The 22,266-nt window shown below is 53.7% G+C and overlaps 1 protein-coding gene across 5 annotated transcripts; it reads left to right on the plus strand.

Annotated features, from left to right (window-relative positions):
- The first annotated feature begins 22 nt into the window (after positions 1–22).
- Positions 23–20,668, plus strand: OCRL (OCRL inositol polyphosphate-5-phosphatase). 5 transcript variants are annotated; one of them, XM_030272755.4, is made up of 24 exons: positions 23–365; positions 457–536; positions 968–1,047; positions 1,905–1,943; positions 2,380–2,490; positions 2,563–2,646; positions 2,955–3,075; positions 3,156–3,317; positions 4,188–4,289; positions 4,721–4,835; positions 6,601–6,717; positions 6,853–7,043; positions 8,377–8,488; positions 9,941–10,050; positions 10,972–11,107; positions 12,344–12,454; positions 12,748–12,913; positions 13,188–13,423; positions 16,478–16,501; positions 18,696–18,815; positions 19,052–19,136; positions 19,560–19,687; positions 20,249–20,360; positions 20,463–20,668. In XM_030272755.4, the coding sequence occupies exons 1-24, from the start codon at positions 333–335 to the stop codon at positions 20,585–20,587; spliced, it is 2,700 nt and encodes an 899-aa protein (XP_030128615.1). In that variant the 5' UTR covers positions 23–332; the 3' UTR covers positions 20,588–20,668. The 5 variants fall into 5 exon arrangements, with proteins under 5 accessions (XP_030128615.1, XP_030128617.1, XP_030128616.1 ...); XM_030272757.4 differs by having other exon boundaries at positions 192–365; positions 2,563–2,634; XM_030272756.4 differs by having other exon boundaries at positions 193–365; positions 2,383–2,490.
- Positions 20,669–22,266: the final 1,598 nt, after the last annotated feature.

The raw sequence follows: 22,266 nt of genomic DNA on the forward strand, positions 1-22,266 counted from the left end.
AGCCAATCAACGCCGGGGGCGGGAGCAAAGGGGCGGGGTCGAGCGCTGCCCGCACCTCCTCGCGGGTTGGGGCAAACACCGGGACGGGCCCCGGTCCCGGCCGGTCCCTTTCCCGCCGCGCGGTGGGAAGCGAAGTGCGGGACATCCAGGGGGAGCCCGGCAGATCCACAAGTCCGCCCGCTCCCGGTGCACTCCCGGTTCCTGCCGCGCAATCGCCGCACGTCAGGGGCGCGGGCGGCGAGGACCTCCCGCCAGCAGGGGGCGCGGCGGCGGCGGGCGGTGCAGCTCCGCGGCCGTGGCCAGCGCGGAGCCGGCGGAGAGCGAGCGCTGCCATGGAGGCGCGCGCCGCGGGCCGCGGCCTGCTCGTATCCACCGCGCGCGGCGGGCCGGGCGGGCGGGGGGCCGCGGTGGGGCGGGGCAGGCCGGTCACCGGAGGTTTTCTTAACTGCGGCCAAGAGCGTTGCTGGTGCGGAGGTGCGGGCCGGGCGGCGGGAGCCGTGCGTGCTCGGCCTGGAGCGGCGGGCCGGCCGCTACGGGTGAGTGAGTGAGTGAGTGCGGGCGCGGAGGGGCCCGGTTCACCTCGCCTCGCCTCGCTCGGTGCCGCCGAGGCGGGGCTGGGCACGGCTCGGTTCCGCGCCCAGCTGCCACAGCCGTGACTCTCGGCATCCCTGCGTGCCCCCCCGCCCGGCTCCCCTCACCGGAGGTGCCTTCCCGGCTCCACGATGCTCCTCCGGTAACCAGAGCCGCTGCCAGCCCGGTGTTGGACCTGCCCCGTGGCCCGGAGAGTTCAACAGCTCTTACTTCTCCCCCGGGGTATCCGCGTCCTGCACGGGCTCACCTTCGTTGCCTTTTTCAACTCCTGCCCCAGAAGCTTAGCGATAAAAATCAAACGTTGTGTCTCTGTACACACAGCTCCTGTTTGTGTGCGTTCCTGCCGGGTTTTTACAAGCCTTCCTTCTTTCTGCAGGGTGGTTATTCGCTCCCAGGAGAAAGAAAACTCTGATCCGGATTATATTCCCATCAACAGCCGTTTTAAGTGTGTGCAAGGTACTGACTGCTGGGGGGAAGGTCGAGAATCCCCTGCTGTTCATCCACAAACCTTAAATTTAATGGTATTTCCTGCCCTGTCTCCTGAGCCACAGCAGATTGAATCCTTTCCCTGTGAAGCAGCAAGTCACATTTTATGGCATCCCCTTGTTCCTCATTCAAGCAAGTTGTCATTCCATGTCAGCATGAACTTGTGAGGAACTTGGCTGGCTCCAGTGCGTGGTGTGCTTGGCATCACACAGAGCCAACACATGCAGCACCTGGTTTCAGGGTCTGGAATTTGCTGTCTGCTGGTGTCTGTCTCTCAGACTTCTCTGCTATGCCAAGAGTTGGGAGCTGTTGCTTTTTCCTGCATGTTTACATCTAAACTTCCTAAGGTCTACCAAGCTCTCAGCATCCCACATGTTGAATGATGAAGGGCTTTAGGCCTTGTTTTGGAAGAACTTAAATAGCAGCAAGTGGCCCTGGGGCAAATCCTTGTAAGGAGTAAAAGTCCTTTTTCCTGAATTTGCTCATTCCCTTGTGTGCAGTTCAGGATGTTCTGCCCCTGTTTTTGCTCTGTAGAGAAGCTCTGAAGTTCCTTGTCATGTTGGTCTTTCCCAAAGTAGCTGCACTGATGGGGAAAAACCAGCCAGGTGTGTGAGAACTGTGTGGTGGGAATCTCTTTGGGACCCTTGTTGGGAGGTGACTGTCCAGGTTCTCTCTGCCAAAACCGTTAGGAATGTACAGATGTAAATTAGAGCTCTTTGTTCCTGTCAGGACTTACTCATGGCTGGTAGCTGGCAGTGTAATTATGAGTCTTCAATTACTGCAGCATCCAGCGTCAGCTCTACTGATCCTGTTTTTCTCTTTTCTAGAGGCAGAAGAAACTCTGCTGATTGATATAGCTACAAACAGTAAGTTTCATAAGGGTGGTGGTGTAGCTAAAGGTCCTGTCATGGAACAGCCACTGGTGCTTGTTTTGCCTTCCAGTCTTCCCCCAGGCTCTGTGTTTGTCCTCTGCTCAAACAGGGATTGTTTTCCCTCTGACATTGTCATCTGGCTCTGTGAGACACTCGCTTGTCATGACAGACAAGGTTTGAAACGCAAATGGTCAAAATGTTTGCAGTTTTTCTTCCTGCTTTTAGAGCTCTTCTCTGCAAAATTGCAGTAAGGAGGATTCCTAAAGCCAGGAGAATGTGCTGGGGATACCCCAGGCAGGGTGGGGGGACCTCAGAAGTGCAGGGAGGGTAACTTAGATGCAGGTTTCCATCACAAACAACACCTGGAAGCTGAGTGGGAAGCCTGGGGACTCTGAGGCAGCCTGGGCTGACTCAGTGAGTGTGTTTGAAGCAGGCTGCAAGGTCCGGATCCAGGGTGACGAGGCGCCGGAGCGGCTCTTTGAGATCCCTGACGAGGAGCGCTGCTTGGGATTCCTGTCAGAAGTGCAGAGCATACAGGAAGGTGAGCAGAGTCTCCCCTGTGCATCTGAAATCCTCTGCCAGCAGTTTCTGACAGGAATGGATTTTTTTCCAGCTCACCTGAAAGCATCTCTTCCTGAACCTAAGGACTCAGCTATTTGGCATCAGGTGGAGAAGAGCCTCACAGGTCTGTCTCCAGGTACAGTTGGCTTTGCTCCGGGGCCTGTGCAGTGCTGGGGTGCCAAGGGTGGGATCTGGTCTGGCCATGCTTCCTTGTTTGTTAATTCCTTCCTGAGTGCTATTTTCACCCTTGGTTTGTGAATGTTGAGCCTCTTCCTGCCTTGCCTTGTGGTTAGTGCCCCTTTCTCCCATTTCCAGGGTCACACAGTTGATGTATTCCTACTCTCATTTGGTTTTTTGCTTTCTGTGGAGTTACATTTTTTCCTTCTTGATCTGAGCTGTTTCAGATTGTTTCTCAGGGTGTTTTTCTTGGATTTTTCATTACAGGAGCTCTGGGGTTTGAGGATGACTTCAACACTCTGAGCCTAGAAGAAAAAAGAAACATGCAAAACCACCAGACGGGATCTCGACGGGAACCCCCACCTCCTCCTGTCCCTCAGAATAAGCAGTAAGGGATCTGTTCCCTTTTTATACTTTTCTTCCTAGACAGCAGAACTAGTTCTAGTGCTGCTCTTGCTTCCTTCTTAGATTTCACCGGGAGAGAGAAGGCACATCCAGAGACCAGCCCAAGGTGACCAACACGATGCGCAAGATCTTTTTGCCCAGCACACAGTCGGGGCAGAGAGAGGGGCTCATCAAACATGTGCTGGCCAAGAGGGAGAAGGCCTATATCAACCTGCACAACTTCAGGTGAGACCTGGGAGGGAAGGACAGAGCTGCAGGATCTCCCCTCTGAGCTTGGATCTCACCCAGGATTGGTAGCTGGTGAGGGGTTGTAACTCAAGTGGCCAGTGAGGATGGTACAGCCCAAAAGTCTCATGTCCGTGGGACAGCTGCTCCTTTTGTCTTCTCTCTGTGTATGTCAGATGTCCTGAGCCTTGGTAAGGCTGGGGCAGGTGGGCAGAAAGAGTGAAGACTGAGGTCCCACCATAGTGTCGTGGTGTTGCCCCTCGTGACATGATGCTCAAAGAGCCAGATGTTTGCTGGTGGAATGCCTTGCTCAGGGGACTGTCACTGGGAGTGAGCCAAGCCTGGGAGAATTTTCAAGGAGCGACTGAGGGATCAGGGAAGCCTCAGCCTGGAGAAGAGGAGGCTCAGGGGGACCTTCTGGCTCTCCCCAGCTCCCTGACAGGAGGGGGCAGCCAGGGGGGTTGGGCTCTGCTCCCAGGGAGCAAGGGAGAGTACAAGAGAAAATGGCCTCAAACTGCTGCAGGAAAGGTTCAGGTTGGACAACAGGAGGAATTTCTTCATGGAAGGGGTGGTCAGGCATTGGAAGGGGCTGCACAGGGAAGAGTCCCCATCTCTGGAGGTGTGCAAGGAACGCCTGCATGTGGCACTCAGTGCTCTGGGCTGGGTGACAAGGTGGGGATTGGGCACAGGTTGGACTCGGTGATCCTAGAGGTCTTTTCCAACCTCAGTGATTCTGTGACTTTCAGTTCTCCCATGGCAGTCATTGCTCCATGCAGGGACAGCTCACAGTGTGTGCTTCCAGCCAGAACACTGCTGTGCTGCTGTGATTTTCTTGGTGTTTCTAACAGCTCAGCTACTTTTGTGTTGTAGGTTCTTTGTGGGAACCTGGAATGTGAATGGGCAGTCTCCTGACAGCTACTTGACCCCATGGCTGGTGTATGACGTGGAGCCCCCGGATTTCTACTGCATTGGGTGAGCAGCTGTGGGGGGATCCAGGAGGGCTGGGCTGGGTTTAGGTTCCTGTTGTGCTCTCAGAGGCTGCACAGAGCTGAGCTGTGTCACACAGGGGCTGTCTGAGAGCCAAAAGCCATTGGATGAGGCAGAGGATCAGGTTGAACAAAGCTAGCATGACATAATAGATATTCCTGAAGAGCTGGAAATACAGATTTTATATGCAGAGCTCACTTGTTGTCCTCTGCCTAAAGTGGTGTTTCTCAGGGAAAGGGCTGCTCGGGGGGTTTGGGGTAGGATCTCAAAGGCACTATGGGGGAATTCTACTGCTTTATTTAGCAAGTGGCCATAAGGAGCTGTTCCTCCAAGGGCTGTTGCTGGAGGTTTCACATTTCTGTAGGAAGAGGGGGATGTGCAGGAAGGCTGGAGGTGCAAAGCTCTTGGGTTTCCAGGTTCCAGGAACTGGACCTCAGCACGGAGGCTTTTTTCTACTTGGATTCTACAAAGGAGCAGGAGTGGCTGTCTGCTGTGGAGAGGTCCCTGCACCCTAAGGCCAAATACAAGAAAGTGAGTTCTGCACAGTGGTATGGGGGCTTGTCACGGAGCTGCATGATGGGAAGGAAAAAGGAAAAGGGCTGCCCTTTTCCTCCCTGCTCAAGGAGCAAGGCTTGGAGAAACCAAGGTGGTACTGGGCATGTGCATGCCTGAGCATGTGTCAAGTGTGTCAAGTTAAATCTGGAGAGTCTGTTTCTGCACCACAGTTGCAGGAAATACTGTGCTTTGAAGTAGACATTTATAAAGGTGGGGACTACAAGACCTTTATCAAGTAGGAGGTAGGTGTAAGGGAAGCAGCAGGTTCAAATTCTCTACCTATTTTATTTTCTCATCCTGTACTATAGAAGCCAGGTGTGTTCTGAGCTGGTAAATTAAATGAATAGCTTTTCCCCAAAGGAATGGGATGATTTATGAAGTGAAATCTTCCAGATGCTGCTACCTTGAGTCAGAATTGCTTCAGCTGTGGCAGCAGGACTTTGTTCTGGCTAGTTTAGAGCAAGATATTGGATTTATCTCTGCTGTGACAAACCTTTCTGCTGCAGGGATCAGTCCTGAATACACAAATGGGTTTCCCTTTCTTCCGTAGCTTGTGTGTTTGCTGTCACACCCCATACTGTTTGCTCTGAGCAGGTGTTACAGGAAATGAAGCAGGGAATAGAGTGTCTTGCTGAACTGAGATCTATCAAGAAGAGTCAGGAGTCAGGGCTCAAACTGCAGAGAGGCGCCTGCTCCCTCTCCTCCCTTTGTTTCCCTTTAGTTTCGGGTGAATTTCTCCCGCCTTAGTGAAAGGGAGAACACAGGATATGGCTGCAGGAGGAGGAAGTGGCTGAAGCTGTAGATAAGGTTTGTGGTCACTTGCAAATTCTGCTCCTGCAGAGCAGACTGGGTGCTGGGCTCTTGCAACCAAATTCTCTTCTTTCTGCTTCTTTCCTCACTCCATAAACTTAATCCCAACACATGTGAATGTTTCTGTGCATAGAGGTGAGCATGCAGGCTGTGCTCAAGCAGGTGAGGCCTTGTCACAGTTTCAGAGTGGTGATGTCACTGTTTCAGAGGGGTGATACCACGTTTGGAGGTGCAGGAAGGTCACAGACTGAGCAGTGTTTGCTTAGCACACATAAAAGATGAGCAGCAGACCTGAGATCCCCACTGGGACAGGGCACGTGAGGACAGCGTTAGCCCCTGTGGGCTGAGCTCTGTGGAAGCAGATAACTGCTCAGATCCAGAGAGGCCCTTGGCTTCAGGGAATGAGTATTTCCTGAGAATGAATCAGCCTGTGTAGCTGAGATGCCTTTTGCTGCCCCATGCCTCAGGCATGTCTGCCTCAGGGAAATAGGAGCATCTCTGTCCATTCCCTTCTGCGCTGGAGCCCACAGTAAGCCAAGGTGGGCTCTGACCCCACTGCACCTGCAGCCTTCTCTGCTTGTGCTGCTTAGAGCACAGCAAGGGCTGAGACCTGAGTCACAAACAGCTGGGCATTCATTCAGATTCTCTTTGCCCACCCTGTTGTAGGGAGGGAGAGGGACCAGAGTAGGGAATGGCGTGGGCTCAGCACCACTGACAGCTCCTGGGGGGTGACAGGTGGACCCCAAGAACCTTGTGGACAGGAGAACCTGCTGTGGACAGGAGACCCTTTGGGTTCTGTTGTTGCAATTAGGGATTGAGTAGAGAACATGAGAAAGAGGGAGAGCCAGAGCAGCAGAGCATCAGGGAGAGCAGGTCAGAGCTGTGTTCCCACTGCCTCTCTGGGAATTCAGGATCCCGTTTATTTTTGCAGGTGCAAATGGTCCGCCTGGTTGGGATGATGTTGGTTATATTTGCTAAGAAGGATCATCTGAGCAATATCAGAGAGGTTGTGACAGAGTCTGTGGGCACAGGAGTCATGGGAAAGATGGTGAGTCACCAAGGCCAGCTTGTTTCTTCCCTGTATCCATGCAAGAAGTGGCACAGGCTGGTTTGGTTCACCTGTGCCATCCCAGTCCCCTCACCTGCCACCTGCTCCAACCCCACTGGTCCCTCCTGTCCCTAGGGCAACAAGGGTGGCGTGGCCATCAGGTTCATGTTCCACAACACCACCTTCTGTGTCGTCAACTCCCACCTGGCCGCCCACGTGGAGGACTTTGAGCGCCGAAACCAGGACTACAAGGACATCTGTGCCCGGATGAGCTTCCTGATCCCCAGCTCAGACTGCCTGTCTGAGCTCAACATCATGAAGCACGAGTGAGTTGTACCCTTTGGCAGTGGTGTGAAGTGACCCAAGTCAGAACTACACCAACAGGAGCTCTGATGCAGATAAGTTTTCTGGCTTAATAAAATAATTCGAAATCCCAAGGGCTGTGGTGTGCTGCAGTTCCTGCAGACAAACTGGTCACCTCCTTGTTGCAGTGCCTTGTGCACCCTGTCCCCAGTGTCCCAGTCCTTGCATTTGTGTATAACTTCCTTTTCAGCAGGCCTAAACAGAATACAGATGGTTGGTACCTAAACAGAATACAAATGGTTGGTACTTCTCTAATGAATACTTAAACCATTTAAAAACCAAAAATGTAGAGTGGATTAGTACAGAAAAAAAACTTCAAATAGTAGATTATCCTTGATAATCCACTAATGGAAACGTTGAGGTTTGACTATAAACAGGAAGAGCTTTGGTACTAGCAAGAGGTTTAAATTTTAATCTTTAAATGAAACCTTTATGGAGTAAAGAGTGAGTCCCATGAGTGTTTCTTTAGCTGCTGATAGCAAGAAGGCTGTAGGCCTGGAGAGGAGCAGGGTGGGAGCAGGTGCTGGTGAGGTTGGCTGATAGCAGGGATGGGAAACAATGTCCAGAAAGGTTGTAAACTCCAGAAACCTAATTCTGCTTCTTGAAATAGTGCATCAGGTGGTCTTGGCTCAGTAGGTGGCCTGCTCTGGTTGAAGGAAAGGCGGTGAAAAACCAACAGGTAAAAGCAGGGTGTCACATGAGGGATAACCCTGAAGATACAGATGCCTCACCTGTCCTGCTGGCTCCACTTAATGAGCTCCACCATGACCCTCTTCTTAACATGAGAAGAGCCTCAACACCAGCTGGATTTTGTGTGACACTGGTCTTGCTTCATTAGAGTCAGTGCTGTTCTCTGGCTTTTTTCAGACTGAGACAAATGCATTATCTCCTACTAAACCAAGTTTTCAATCTTTGGGGAATTCCAAAGGAGATGGATTTAGTCCTGTAGCATCTGTTGTCACTAGAAATTTCTGCTGTTGGACTCAGTCTTTAATACATCCTTTTTGTCTTCCACGTGTCTCAGCTTTAATGTTGTTTCAAAAGGGGAGCTGTTGACTGCTGATCTGCTCCCAAAGTTCTTCCCTGTGACGGTGCTGAGGCCCAGGCACAGGCTGCCCAGAGAAGCTGTGCCTGCTCCATTCCTGGAATTGTTACAGGCCAGGTTGGACAGGGCATGGAGCAACTTGGGATAGTGAAAGGTGTCCCTGCCCATGGCAGGGGGCTGGAACAAGATGAGGTTTAAGCTCATTTCCAGACCAGACCATTCCATGATTGTATGTGTATCTTTGTTTGCAGCGTTGTTATCTGGCTGGGAGACCTGAACTACAGGCTGTGTCTGCTGGATGCCAGTGAAGTGAAGAATCTCATCAGCAAGAACGAACTTCAGAAGCTGCTGACTTACGACCAGGTCAGTGAATTTACTCACATTCTCCCCATCCCTGGGAGGTCATCTTGGACTGGGACATGCCTCTGCTAGGGAGGAGCTGGCAGCCATGGAGCTGGGGAAGGGGCTGGAGCACAAATCTGATGAGGAACTGGGGGGGCTCAGCCTGGAGAAAAGAAGGCTCAGGGGGACATTTTCACTCTCTACAACTCCCTGAGAGAACAGTGCAGCCAGGTCAGGGTTGGTCTCTTCTCCCAGGTAACAACTGGCAGGACAAGAGGAAATGGCCTCAAGCTGTGCCAGGAGAGCTTCGGGCTGGATATTAGGGAAATTTTTTTAATGGAAAATGCTCTCTAGCAATGGCACAGACTGCCCAGGGCAGTGATGTCCCCATTCCTGGAGGGATTTAACAGACATGTAGAGGTGGCACGTGGGGACATAGGTTAGTTGGGGCCTTGACAGTGCTGGAGGAACTGTTGGACTCAATGGTTTTGGAGGACTTTTCCAACCTACATAATTCCATGGCAAACTGCAATAGGGGTCTGGACACAGACACAGACACTGGACTCTGACAGAGCTCTGGGTGTGCTGGTTGCAACATCCCCCTAAAACCACATTGTCCTTCGTGGGGTAACTGGGTAACTCAGGCAGTCACTGTGTAAGTGTGTCTGTGTCTCAGTGCAGGAGTTCTCTCTTAAATACAAACTACAAGCTGAACACAGAGATTTGTAACAGCAGCAAAAGCTGCTGTGATCAGTGTTGTGAAAGAGGTATTGGTTTGGAGTCCAAATCTGCTCAGCCAGTTTGACCTGAATTCTGTGCTGTCGCCTTCCCTGCTCGGCACTTCCCTGCAGCACACAGAAGCTGGTGGCAGGTGCCCTTCAGGTGAAGGGTTGCACTCAGGAAATATAAACAGCAGTGGTGCAGTATCACCTCTGACACAGTTTAACAGTAAATTGGCTGATTGTCCTCTGTAGCTCATTTTTTTGCTGTACTACAGAGCTTTGTTCAGGAAACAGCTGTAGCTTAGGTCTTACTGAGGAAAACATTCAGGAGGTTTTGCAGAAGAGGCAAGGAGCAAAGGAGGGTGGTGTCAGGTTGTCAGGCAAGTGCAATCCTGGAGGCTTTTGCTAAAATTATTGTTGGGGAATGATTAATGATGGCAATCTTAAGCCTGAAAACTGATGAAAGCATTTAGTAATTAATATTTCCCTTAACTCTTGCTGGATGCTGCCTGCATGGTCAGGTGAGCAGTACCATGCCAATTTGTACTCGGTCTGTTTGGAAAACATTCCCCTTGTGTGTTAAAGGTGTGAGGTCTGAGAGGCAGTTTGGGGGTGTCTGTGAATCCCACAGAATGGCCACAGGCCATGGTTGCTCTGCCTGTAGATCTGCTAACACTGCTGTGGTGAGGGAGGGGGTTTTGGGTTTGGTTTGTTTTTTTTTTTCTTTTTAAAGCTTTCTTTTCTGCTTTAGCTGAATATTCAGCGCACTCAGAAGAAAGCATTTGCAGATTTCATGGAGGGAGATATTAACTTCATCCCCACATATAAATATGACTCTAAAACAGATCGCTGGGACTCCAGGTACATTGGCTGCAACTGAGTGTATTTACCTATGACATAAAATGCATTTTCTCACAAAACTTGATTTCCTGCTTCTTAGAACTGTGCATACCTGTCAGTGTTAGCTTGGCCTTCCTTTTTTTCCTGCTTTCTGCAATAAGCAGCCCCTGTGTGCGTTGACCAGGCACATCCCTTAAACCTCCGTAGCTGCTGATCCCACTGCATGAAGGCAGGTGAAGTGTGAGCTCAGGTCACCCTCCACTGGGGGCTTTTTCTATTACCAGGGACAGGCAAACAGTATAAAAAAAGAATTGAAGAGCTAAGGAAACAGGCTCTCTGAGTCACCCTGTCCCCTGACTTGCACACCCACAGGGTGGCTGCACTGTGATAATAATTGTGGTTCCTGCTTGGTGCCTCCCACAGACATGGCTGCATCTGCTGCAGGGGCTGCTCCGAAGGGAGAAACTCCTAAGAAGGACTTTCAGACCGTGTAGTGATTGAATTTGACTTGGCATGTTTATGAATCATCACAGTAGTTAAGCTGAAGACGGATAACCCAGGATTCAGGCTTCACAACATAATAATAATCACTGAGTAGACTTTCCGTAGTGGAAACAATAAGCGATGGGTTGGATTGTGGGCAGAAAGGTCTGGCAGCACAAGTCGTGCAGCTTGGGTCACAGCACACATGGTTCAGGCTGTGGAAAAGGGCTCGACTGAGGGTTATTTTGTTTGCTGGTACTGGAAAGGATGGGAATTTTATCTGCTGTATTGGGAAAGGGGGAGAGAGCAGAAGAAATAACAGAATTCAAGTTGGGGTAAGTGCTAGGAGGTCATCCCGTCCCTGCTGTTATGATACGGGTGGAGGGAACTGCCTTGTTGCACAGAGGAACAGCTTGGACAGGACTGTTGGATTCCCTGGTAACCTGTTTTTCTTTGTAGTGGGAAGTGCCGTGTGCCAGCGTGGTGTGATCGGATCCTTTGGAGAGGAGGGAACGTCAGTCAGCTCCGGTACTGCGGGCACATGGAGCTCAAGACCAGTGACCACAAGCCCGTCAGCGCCCTGTTCCACATCGGGGTAGGTTTGTGTGTTTGTTGGGGCAGGATCCCAGCACTGCCAGGCATCCCAGGCATTACTGTGGGAGGCAGTGATGGAGTCAGGGCACATCTGCTAAGGCTGTTGCAAGAGGACAGATGAACCCAGCTGAGGCGTGCCTGCTGTGGGGGTGCTGCATCTGGCAGCACTGGAATGGGTGGGCCCCACTGTTCCCTGCTCCACATGGAGACACAGCAGCAGCCTGGACCTGGCTGTACCTGTGCTGCCTCAGATGTGTCATCTGGTTCAAACCTGGATGTCTTCAGTGGGGAGTGACAGCAAATTCAGGTTTTCTGGTGCAGCAAATTGAGGACACTCTATGTCCATTTTTGCTGCCTCCTGCTCCCTGGATGGCTCAGGTCACAGAATGGGTCAGGTTGGAAGGGACCACAGTGGGTTGTTGGGTCCCATCTCCCTGCTCCAGCCGGGCCATCCCAGAGCACATGGCACAGGACTGTGTCCAGGCAGTTCTGGACTCTCTCCACTGAGGGAGATTTCACAGCCTCTCTGGGAAAACCATTTCAGTGCTCTGTCATCCACACAGCAAAGAAGCTCTTCCTCATGTTCAGGTGAGACTTATTTGGATCAGTTTCTGCCCGTTCCTCCTGTGCCATTGCTGGGCCCCACAGAGCAGAGCCTGGGCCCTGCTCTGAGCCCTCCCTGCAGACAGGAGCAGACAGGGCTGAGAGCCCCTCTCAGCTCTGTCTCCTTTTGAGGGTGAACAGCCCCAGCTCCCTCAGCCTTTCCCTGTAAGGGAGATGCTCCAGGCACTTCAGCATCTCTGTAGTTTTTGCCGGCCCCACTCCAGGGGCTCCATGTCTCTCCTGCACTGGGGAGCCCCAAACCAGACACGGCACCTCATGTGTGCCTCACTTGCACTGAGTAGAATAGGCTGAGTCTATTTAAAGAAAAGCCTTTCTCCTTTCCCACTGGAGAATCATGAGAAATGCTGCAGCTTACCAATGCTGTCTCACAGAGGTTGCCTCCAGTGATCTCCCAGTTGTGTGACCAGTGCCCAGTAACACCTGGTAACACCCGCAGGGGTGAGATCTGTGTAGAGCTGCAGACGCAGCACATGAGTGTGTGAACTCTCTCAGCCTTGCAGCTACAGAAGCAAGTGCTTAGAGAAATAATTCACTTCTGCAGTTTGCTCGTGATCAAGAGAGTTCCTGTGAAAGCCAGTCAGAAGCTTCATTGAGTGTTTTTTGTCTCCCACAGGTGAAGGTTGTGGATGAGCAGAAGTATCGGAAGCTGTTTGAAGACATTGTTCGTATCATGGACAGGATGGAGAATGACTTTCTTCCTTCACTGGAGCTGAGCAGGAGAGAGGTGAGGATGAAACTGGGATCACTGTCACTGCCCAAACACAGCAGCCTTCAAAGTGCCAGAACTTCTTTCAAAGACTTTGTTTCAACGAACTGGATTATAGAAAATTGAACTCTATCCTTTATCTTATGATTAGGAATTGGGTTAGTGAGGACATGTTGTACTGGCTCCATGGCAGGACTTCTGCATTAGGTGGACTCCTCTCAGCTTTGAGGGGCCACTGCAGAGTCTGTGGGGGGCTGGCCATGGGCCATACCCTGGCCACTAATATCACTTGATTTCTTTTTGCTCTGCAGTTCAAGTTTGAGAACGTGAAGTTCCGTCAGCTGCAGAAACAGAAGTTCCAGATTACCAATAATGGGCAGGTCACCTGTCACTTCTCCTTCATCCCAAAGCTCAATGACAGCCACTACTGCAAGCCATGGCTTCGGGCCGAGCCTTGTGAAGGTTACCTGGAGCCAGGTAAGTGCGGTGCTGTAGACCCTCCCCATCCCATCTCCACTCAGTCCTTCCTGTATTTCCTGTGTCCCACCTTCCTTGCCATCAGTCCTGTCTGTTTGTCTTTTCTGTATGGCCTTTGTCCCTGCTACTGTATGTTTGTCCCCATCATCCCTTTTGGAGTCCATTTAAAGAAAAGCCTTTCTTTAGTGTCTGTGAAAGCCTATTTAAGAAAAGCCTTTCACAGACACTTTTGAAGAGTGTCTTGTGTGTTCTTGAGAGCTCCAGTGTGTTGCAGATGAGAGCACGGAGATCTCCCTGGACGTGTATGTCAGCAAGGATTCCGTCACCCTCCTGAACTCTGGCGAGGATAAAATTGAGGATATCCTTGTCCTGCACCTGGACCGAGGGAAGGATTATTTCCTGACCATCAGTGGGACCTACCTGCCCAGCTGCTTTGGCACCTCGCTCGAGGCCTTGTGCCGGATGAAGCGACCCATCCGAGAAGTTCCAGTCACCAAGCTCATAGACCTGGTGAGTTCTGAAGCAGCTCTTCTAACTCAGAGAAGCCTGATTCCTTTCTGATTGCTCCCAAATCAGGAGCACTACCTGCAGGTCAGGCTGTCTGTGCTGCCTCTGAGCTGAGTGACTTCACAGAGCTTCAGGTGCTCTTTTATTCTTCCTGTCTACCAGAGCCAATGGCTTTTGACAGCGTGTACTTTATCTCTTTCTTCTGTGTGGGCTCTGAATATTGTTTGATGGGACAAAAAAGTGATCCTAGCACCTCATGTTGGTGTTACTGGTGCTGGCAGGCTCAGCTGGGTGGCACTGTGGTGTCATAAGAGATGTGATTAGGGTCCTCTCATCCAAGGTATGTGGGCTTCTTCTGCTATGGTGAGTGCCTCAGGGGCCTTTTCCTTCTGGAGACATTCCCACTGCTCAGGGGAAGGAGCAAGCAGAAGCAGGAGGTCTGTGGTGTGGGTGTGGGGTGCTGAAGGACACAGCTCAGCAGATGAGCAATGGTGCAGCCTCTCTGGCCATTTCCTCCCACACCAACCACACAGTGAGAGATAATGCCTCGGGTGAGAGGTAGCTCATCAGGGAGAGATCTGTCTGTGATGCAGACAGATCTCCTCTCCCTCTCCCCCTCCCCCTCTCCCTCTCCCTCTCCCTCTCCCTTTCCTCCCCTGCCCCACAGTCACAGTTTTTTGTCCAGTAAGCTACTGCTTTTCCACCTCTGTAGATTTGCCAGCCTCCACTCCCATTGTTTCCACATTTTCTTATCCTTTAAGCAGTTGTCCAGTGCCTCTCCCTGCCTCTTCCAGTTCCCATAATTTATTGTAGATATCTACTTTTCTCACAAGTCCAATATACAGAGAAGCCCATTTTATAGGAGAATTTTGCCTTTTTAACACATTATTCAGAATAGGCAGGATGCAGGTGGCAAGAAAGATTGTTTGCCTGATCCAGGCTTCAGGTTCCTCACATTTCTGAGGATTTGGTTATAGTCAGTCTTGTTTTAGAAGTATGTCTGGAACATTTCATTGGCCTTGGTTGCTTTTCCACCTGCTTTTTCCAGCTCAGCACCAACTTTTTCCTTGATAGAGAGGAATTTGGGCCCAGACTCTTGGCTCTGCCCTCACAGACACACACTGTTAGATTTGTAAGAGTCCATTGAGGCTTCTTCTCCTTTCATATATAGATTTCCTTCTCCTGTTACTCAGTGAAACATCTAGAAACGAAGCAGGCAAAACAATCAGCAAGGAGCACCTGCTCCAGTGTCTGCAGCAGGGACACAGCTCTCCTTATGGACGTGGGGGAAATTTTAAGTTTTTTGGTTCTGATTTTACCATTGAGCTGAGAAATCCTTGCAGTCAGCCCAAGCTGAGCACTTACTGCCTGAATCAGTGCTGCTGGTGCTGCCTGCCCTGCAAGCTGAAACATTTGGGTGCAGTTCCCTGGGTTTTGGTGCTGCTCAGGCTGTGTGAGGCTGGCAGTGTCTGTGTGTTAAGAACCTTCTGCACTTGCATGGGCTCATCCTTCACTGCCTCCAACATTTTCCTCAGCCTGGCTAGACTTCATCATTTTCAGTGGAGAGAGGTCTGGAGATCCAGTCACTGAGGGGCTGAGGTGACTGGGTCTCCAGTAGGTGGGTGCAGGTAGCATCGTGTAGGTGGGAGTTTGTCTGGGAATGGCTCTCCTGGTTCTCCCAGGAGGCAGACAGTGACATGGCTGCTGTCCCTTGAGCACCTCTCCTTTGGGATTTCAGTATTAGTGTCTCATTCTGGTTTTTTTCTTGGCATCCTACTTTGGGTTTTAAAAGCCTCTTGAAGAACCCCTGTCAGGAGCAGATTGTGCTGAAGGCTCAACATTAGGGAGAAATTGTTCCCTGTAAGGGTGGGGAGGCCCTGGCACAGTGTGCCCAGAGCTGTCCAATCCCTGGCAGTGTCCAAGGCTGGGTTGGAAGGGCTTGGAGCATCCTGGGATAGTGGAAGGTGTCCCTGCCCATGGCAGGGGAGCGGAATGAGATGATCTTTAAGGTCCCTCCCAGCCCAAACCACTCTGTGGTTCTGTGGAGAGGTGAGCAGCCAGGCTCAGGTTGGGGGGTGAGGTGGAGATGATTCACCCTTTACAAAACGTGCAGGTGGCTGTCTGCCCTCCCAAACCTGTGACTGTGTCCCTCCCCCTGTGCCTCAGGAGAGAAACCTGTGCCAGCTCCTGTTCGGAGCAAGCTGTTCTCAGGAAGAGGACAGTCTGTTGTGGCTCTCTGAGAACTCAGGGAGGCTCCAGAGGAAGCAGGCACTGCAGAGGCCACAGGGGACCCTGAGATGCTCCTCCCTCCTGGTGTCCCTGTGCCATGGGAGCTGCAGCTGCTCCCAGCTCAGCCTGGGAATGCGCTGGGGCTGTTCCCACCCTGAAGGGTCGATCTGCCAAGACTCAGCATGGACAGCCTGCTTCCATTTCCTCCTGCAGACCCACGAGCAGTGTCCAGCCAGCCCTGGCTGTACAGGGATGGCTCTTTGGGGATGCTGAGGGCTTGGCACACTCCTCTCTGGGCTATGCTAATGCTCTTAGGCTGCAGCAGCCGGGTTCGAGAACAAACCCTCATTTCCCTGACCCTACCGAAAGCTGCTTAGGGACCCTGTGAGCTCCACAGCTGCCACAGACTCAGAAACACAGATTTAGCCCAGGGAACCTTTTATCTCTAGCCTGGTCACAAGGGAAGATGGCTGAAATAACATAGGGACAGTGATTCTGACCAGGGAACTTCTTTCTGGCAGACACATCTCACCTGCCCATGTCCTGGCTTTTGGCCAGTGAACGGTGCTGTCTAAGCCCCTTGGAGGGCTTTCCAGAAATCCTGACGAGGCTGTGCATCATATGAGCAGGATTGTTGTTAATTGGCAGGCAAATCTCTCACCACAGGTTTAACTTCGGGCCGTGTCAGCAAAAAGTGTGAAGGACCTGGTGTTCAGTGGGTTCTTGTAATGCAAATTAGGCTTCTGCTTAATCACAAGAGTTAATCCAAGAGTGCTTTCTCCCTCTTAACCACACTTTTTCCTCTCCTCTCTTTCCTGCTGCTCTCAGGAAGAAGACAGCTTCTTAGAAAAGGTAACACAAGCAATTGCTGTGTGGCAGTCTGCTTCTCAGTCGTGTGTTTGTAAAGAATGAGAGCTTTTCCCGTGTTTTCTGTGGCAGAGGGAAGGGGAGGGGAGCACAGAGGGGCATGGCTGCCAGCAAAGCTTCTTAGCACAGCTGTGGGCTGGATGAGAGCATGGAGGAGCACACAGTGACCCCAGAGCCAAACCCAACTGCGATATTAAAGCCCACCAAATTTGCTTTGAGGGGGAAAAAATTACTGTCCTGATCCTGAGAGCTATGCTGGATATTCCCAAAAAAAGATTGGCAGCCTTTGACATACCTCTGACCATAAGGAGGGGTTCACCACAGCATCCTCTCAGACCTGTGAGAAGAGGGCTGGAGTGGGAAACTCGGGTCTTTTGTTCCTTCCATCTGATTTTGTCCGTGTGGAGGCCGGGGAAGAGCCTTGTGCAGGAGCTGGATGTTTCTGTGCCTCCCCAAGCAGTGGAGCTCGGGCTGCTGCCTCTGATGGCCACGATGCCCAGATCGCTGCTTCCCTTGGCACCCGTGCTCGGTGCTGGAGCCAGGCAAGGAAAACTTCCTTGGGAGAGCAGGTGGGAGATGCTGGGGGTGTTCATCCTCTCCCTGCTCTGGCTCTGAACCTCATCCCAGTCAGTTGTTCCTCTCTGGGCTGTCAGCGCAGTGGCAGAGTACAACAGGAGAGGGAAGGAATGTTCCCTCTCCAAGAGGGGATCGAGCTCGGGTGTTTAACCACGTGAAGCGCTCAGATTCCCTCCTGGCGGAGGAGAAGGGAGGAATTTGGATTTTTTGGGAGCATCTTCCCGTGGGAAGGACCTGGCGGTACCTCCCTTCCTCACAGGCGGCAGGAGAGGGCGCTCGGGGCCCGGCCAAGCGCACCCGCCTCCTCCCCTGCTCCTGCTCCTCCTCCTCCTCTTCCTTCTCTGCCCCGAGGCTTCTCCTCTGAATACCTGGGATCTCCTCTATGGGATCTCCACTGCTCTCCCAGTCATGCCAAGGGCTGTTCCAGCACTGGGCTCCAGTGATGCCCTGGCATAGGGGGTTTCTGTAGAAAAGCCTCAGCCCGGGAAGAGTGTCCACAGTCCTGGGAGAGGGTCTGCAGCTGTCCCCCTTTCCCTCTTAGAGGAATTTTGTAATGCTCTTGCCTGACATGCTGCTTCCTGACCTTGGCAGTGCATGTGGCTGAGCAGGGCAGCCATGCAGCCATGACTCCTTATCTGCTGGCAGGGTCAGACCTGGTGCTGTGCAGGGCAGAGCTGTGCAGTGCTGTGTGGCAAGTGGAGCTACTGCCTGTGCCACCAGGGCTCGTGTCAGCTGGGGGTGTCTGTGGGCATAGCAGGGAAGCCTCCCCAGCTGCTGTCAGTGGCTGTGTGTGCTGCAGGCACAGCCATGGCAGTTGTTGCCTCAGCTGGAGTGGGGTGCTTTCTGTGTAGCTTGTGGACTTCTCTGCTGGTGGCAGGGTTGTGTCCTGCTTGTGCTGTTTTCTGGGTGCTTTGGGAGTGCTGGGCATGGCTTCCTCCTTGGATTTGGGAGTGCTGGGCATGGCTTCCTCCTTGGAAGTCACAGGAACATGAGTGATCGTGAAGTGAGAGTAAAATCAAGCCAAGAACATGGATCCGGTTAAAGCTTGGTGTGATGGAGACATCTAAGCCATGGAGCTCGTCAGCTGCTCCACAGGAGTAAACAGGAACTATGACAGTGGTGGCCTGTACTCAGTGAGAGCTCTCCTTGGGAAAATCAAGGAAGAAACGTCAGGAATCAGGAGAGTTGCAGAGCCCTGAGAGCAGCTGTGGCTGGAGCACCCCGGAGTCAGGGAAGGAGTGGGATCAGTGGGGATGGGGCTGGGCTCCCCAGCGTGGCAGCTCCCCCAGCACAAGGACCTGGGGGTCCCAGCCTCTGTTGGCTGCAGGGTGGGAGCTGGGATGGGGCCAGGGCACCGTGGGCAGCCAGAGCCACTTCCTGGAGGTCTGAGGGGGCTGTTGGAGAGAGCAGGCAGGTTGTTCCATGGGGCAGCAGAGGGGAGAGGAGCCAGGACCTGTGGGGCAATGGCTGGTGCTGTGAAAGTGAGTGTACAGCACCCCAGGGTCCTGCTGCTTCCCCTCTCGCAGCATTCCCTACCAGGGACTAAGGGCCTGAGGCAGAAAGGGCTGAGGTTTCCCTGAGCCCTTGTATGCTTTCTCCCCAGGAGAAATCCGTCCTGCAGATGGGCTCCCTGGACAGCGAGGAAGCAAGTGGGGCGCCACTGCAGGTGCCAAAGGAGATCTGGCTCTTGGTGGACCACCTATTCAAGCATGCTCTCCACCAGGTGAGAGGGAGGGTGAGGGCCTCTGCCACGCTGGAGCTCCCCTGGTGACCTGGTTCCTCACACACACCTGGAGATCAGCTCCAGTTTGGTGTTTACAGGACAAGGCTTTTCCCTGTGCTCAAGGCACTGGCAGGTGTCCCAGGGTTCACCATTCACTGGGACTCACCTTCAGTCCCTACGTGCCTCAGCCTTTGTGAGGAAGGTGTCTTACTCCATCCCTGTGCTGTTTTTGACAGGAGGACCTGTTCCAGACTCCAGGCATGCAGGAAGAGCTGGAGCAGATCATTGACTGCCTGGACACCAGCATTCCCGAGACAATCCGTATCCTTCCCTGATGCATCTCAGCTCTGCTGGGACAGTTCACTCTCAGGAGAGCTTTACCTGGCAGGGTTCCTGGCAAGAATGGGCTCCCCTTGGTCCCCCCACAACCTCTCTCAAAGTTGAATCTGTGCTGGGCAAAGTAGCCGGGGGCTCTGGAAGCTTCTGCAGGGCTGTGCCAAGTGCAGGAGCTGGGATACTGAAGAACATGGTCTGGAGAAGGAGCTAGTGGAGCAGGGAGCTCCTGTGCAGCCACAGGGTGGGAAATGCAGTGTAGGGTTTTTCATGGATGGGGGACAGTGGAGGAGAAGGAGGAGGAGGAGAGGTTAGACAGGCAGGGAACTTGTGTGACCTCCTGCAAGATGAGCATCTGGGGAGGGAGGGGATCTCTCTGCTCAGCATGACCCTTGATTCCCAGTGCTCCAGCGGGCAGCAATCACTCTGTGGCTGAAGCTCTCCTCATCTTCCTGGAGGCTCTGCCAGAGCCTGTGATCTGCTACGAGCTGTACCAGCGGTGCCTGGAGGGGTCCCACAGCAGCCGGCTGTGCCGACAGGTGTGGGGCTGTGCTGACGTGTGGGGCTGCTGCTGGCTCAGGGCAGCTCCTGCTGCTGTGGGCTGTGCCGTGCCTCTGGGCCTGCTCCCTGCCTGGGGGCTGGCAGTGGCTCTGGGGGAACGGGCAGCTCTTCCAGAGAGACCCCAAGTGAGCCCTGTCTCACCCTGAGCACATGGGGAACAGGGAGGGGTGAGCCACCCCTGGTCCTGAGGGCTTGAGCACCTGCTCAGAGCTACAATTCCTGTCCTTCGTGGAGGGCTGTGCATGGCTCTTGACAGCTGGCGGGGCAGCAGGCCAGGTCAAGCATGTCCCTGAGCAGAGGGGGAGGTTTCGGGGCAGTGAGAGCTGGGATCCGACTGGAAACTAAGCAGGAAGCAGCCACAGGGCACTGGGGACTTTTTCCTGGTGACACAGCTTTCCTTGAAGCAGTGTCACCAGGAGCCACAGCCCACAGGTGCCATCAGTAGCAGGCTGCGGCTGTGGTAAGTTGCTGTGGAGTGCCCACATGCCCAGGCTGCAGCAGTGGGACTGGGAGAGCTTCCTGACACCATTTCCTTGCAGGTGATCGTTCAGCTGCCGAGCTGCCACCGCAACGTGTTTCGGTACCTAATGTCCTTCCTGCGGGAGCTGCTCAGGTACTCGGAGGACAACAACGTCAGTGCCACCATGATCGGTGAGTGTTGTTCTTCTGCAGCCCTCGATGCATCCCAGCCTCTTCCTGCACCCCCCGAGGTCTTCGTTCCTCACCAGTGACTGATTTTATCTGCCTCCACAGCCGCCCTGTTCTCCAGCCTCCTCCTGCGCCCTCCGCCCAACCTGATGGCCAGGCAGACCCAGCAGGACCGCCAGCGCGCCATCAACTTCCTCTACAGCTTCCTGCTCACCGGGGACGAAGAGTGACTCGTGCCGTGTGCCAAAGCCGGGCCCGCGCCCCAGCCGGGCCTCTGCCAGCTCCGAGGGTAAAGGCTCGAAGCTCTCCAAGTGCCGTGTTTACAGTCGGAAGGGACGTTCCCCCTCCTTGCCGCGCCATACCCCACGCTGCAGAGGACCCGCACGCTCATTGCACTGCCATCCACCTCCGGTGGATCTGTCGATACCCGAGCACTGTGCCAGCACCCATCGTCCCGTGGCAGTACCACCAGTTCCCCAGGTCACGCTTCTCTCTGTGTCACCCCCACCTCCCAAGAGCTGCTGTAGAGAAGGGTGGGGATAGCTGGTGCTCTTGTAGGCCATGGCACACTGCGTCCCTCCAGTGCCAGGTACGTGTGCTGGTGTGTACACCACTCCAGACTGCTGTGGGATATGTGCCACCCTCTGCCACACAGCCGTGCCAGCCCTGATGCCATCACTGTGCTATGGACCGTGCTGACCCAGGAAGGTTGTTTGGACATTCGGCCTCTCCCCTTCGGCATGGCCTTTCCCCTCTCCCTCCCTCGCAGGACTCAGGGCCACGGCACACAACTCTGTCCCTGCACCCCCCACTCTGCCCTCACCTTCCTCTCCCTTTGCCCCAGCTTCCCCCGAGGACACAGGATGGTGGGTGGCTCGCAGTGACCAGGGTCAGGCAGAGCCATGAGGTGCCCTCTGCTCCTCCTGGGCTGTCCTGTGTGTCAGGATGGGACCGTGAGCAGGATGGGACCGCTGTCCCCCTAGCCCAGCCGACAGTGTGGGAGTAGGACAGGCTGGGTCACCCAGTGCCACTAGATGGAGTCCATTCTCCCCTCCTGTGGTGCTAGCAGAGGGTGCAGGTTTTGGGGGAGTGAAAGGAGCCACAAATGCTCCTTGGGGGCCAGAGGAGCAGCTTGGAGGGGCTGCATTGCAAAGGTCACACTCAGCTGGCCAAGGGGACAGCCCTGGGGCTGGTGACTGAGGGTGCAAGAGTGGCCTGTCCCACTGAAACACTAAGAGGCCTGTGGGGCCGCATGGCCTCAGGTAAGGGAGGCCAAAACCAAGGAAGGGGAGGGGGTTGTGGTCACAGAGCCCCCACCAGTGCCTGGGCTTAGCCCAGGGTGTCGTGTGGCCCTGCGGTCCCCATGCACTGGCTGAGCTGCTGCAGGCTCCCCTCCCTTCTGCCTTTTTCTTATCCTTAAAATTTTTAAATTACATAATTTATTGGGAAACCATTCGTTCCAAATAAACCTCCATTGTGCAAGGTCTGGGGGCTGTGCAGGGCAGGCCTGCCGTCCCTCATGGAGTTCTGCACTGTCACAGAGCCCTGCCTGGGGCTCCAGGCTTGCTCTGGGGGTGGCTGAGGGCTGGGGACAGTGGCAGAGGGTCCCATGCCGCTGGTTCCTGCTGGATGAGCTCCTGGGTGCACCCTTGATGTGCTGGCACAGTGGTGGGGATGGCGCTGGGTCCGGCCGGGGGCAGCAGGGTGTGTGGCACACGGCTTTGGCAGCCCTGAGCAGTGGTGCCCGAGGCCCTGCTGGGCCAGCAAGGGGAGCGGTGCTGGAGAAAGCCCTCACGTCCTGCCGCAGGAAATGGCGGCCGGTGTCATCTCCATCTGCTTCCTGCCGGCTCCTTGGAGCAGGGCTGTGCCTGGGCAGCTGCTCCTGTGCTGTCACGGAGCGGAGCAGCGC

This window comes from Taeniopygia guttata, chromosome 4A, assembly GCF_048771995.1.
Source record: "Taeniopygia guttata chromosome 4A, bTaeGut7.mat, whole genome shotgun sequence".
Classification (NCBI taxonomy): domain Eukaryota; kingdom Metazoa; phylum Chordata; class Aves; order Passeriformes; family Estrildidae; genus Taeniopygia; species Taeniopygia guttata.

What these genes read in the sequence shown, in the direction of transcription:
- OCRL (XM_030272755.4), top strand. Translation starts at nt 333, where the DNA reads ATGGAGGCGCGCGCCGCGGGCCGCGGCCTGCTC. An exon ending in CAGGAGTCATGGGAAAGATG is followed by an intron (nt 6,718 to 6,852) that starts GTGAGTCACCAA and finishes TCCTGTCCCTAG; the next exon opens with GGCAACAAGGGTGGCGTGGC. An exon ending in TCACCAAGCTCATAGACCTG is followed by an intron (nt 13,424 to 16,477) that starts GTGAGTTCTGAA and finishes TGCTGCTCTCAG; the next exon opens with GAAGAAGACAGCTTCTTAGA.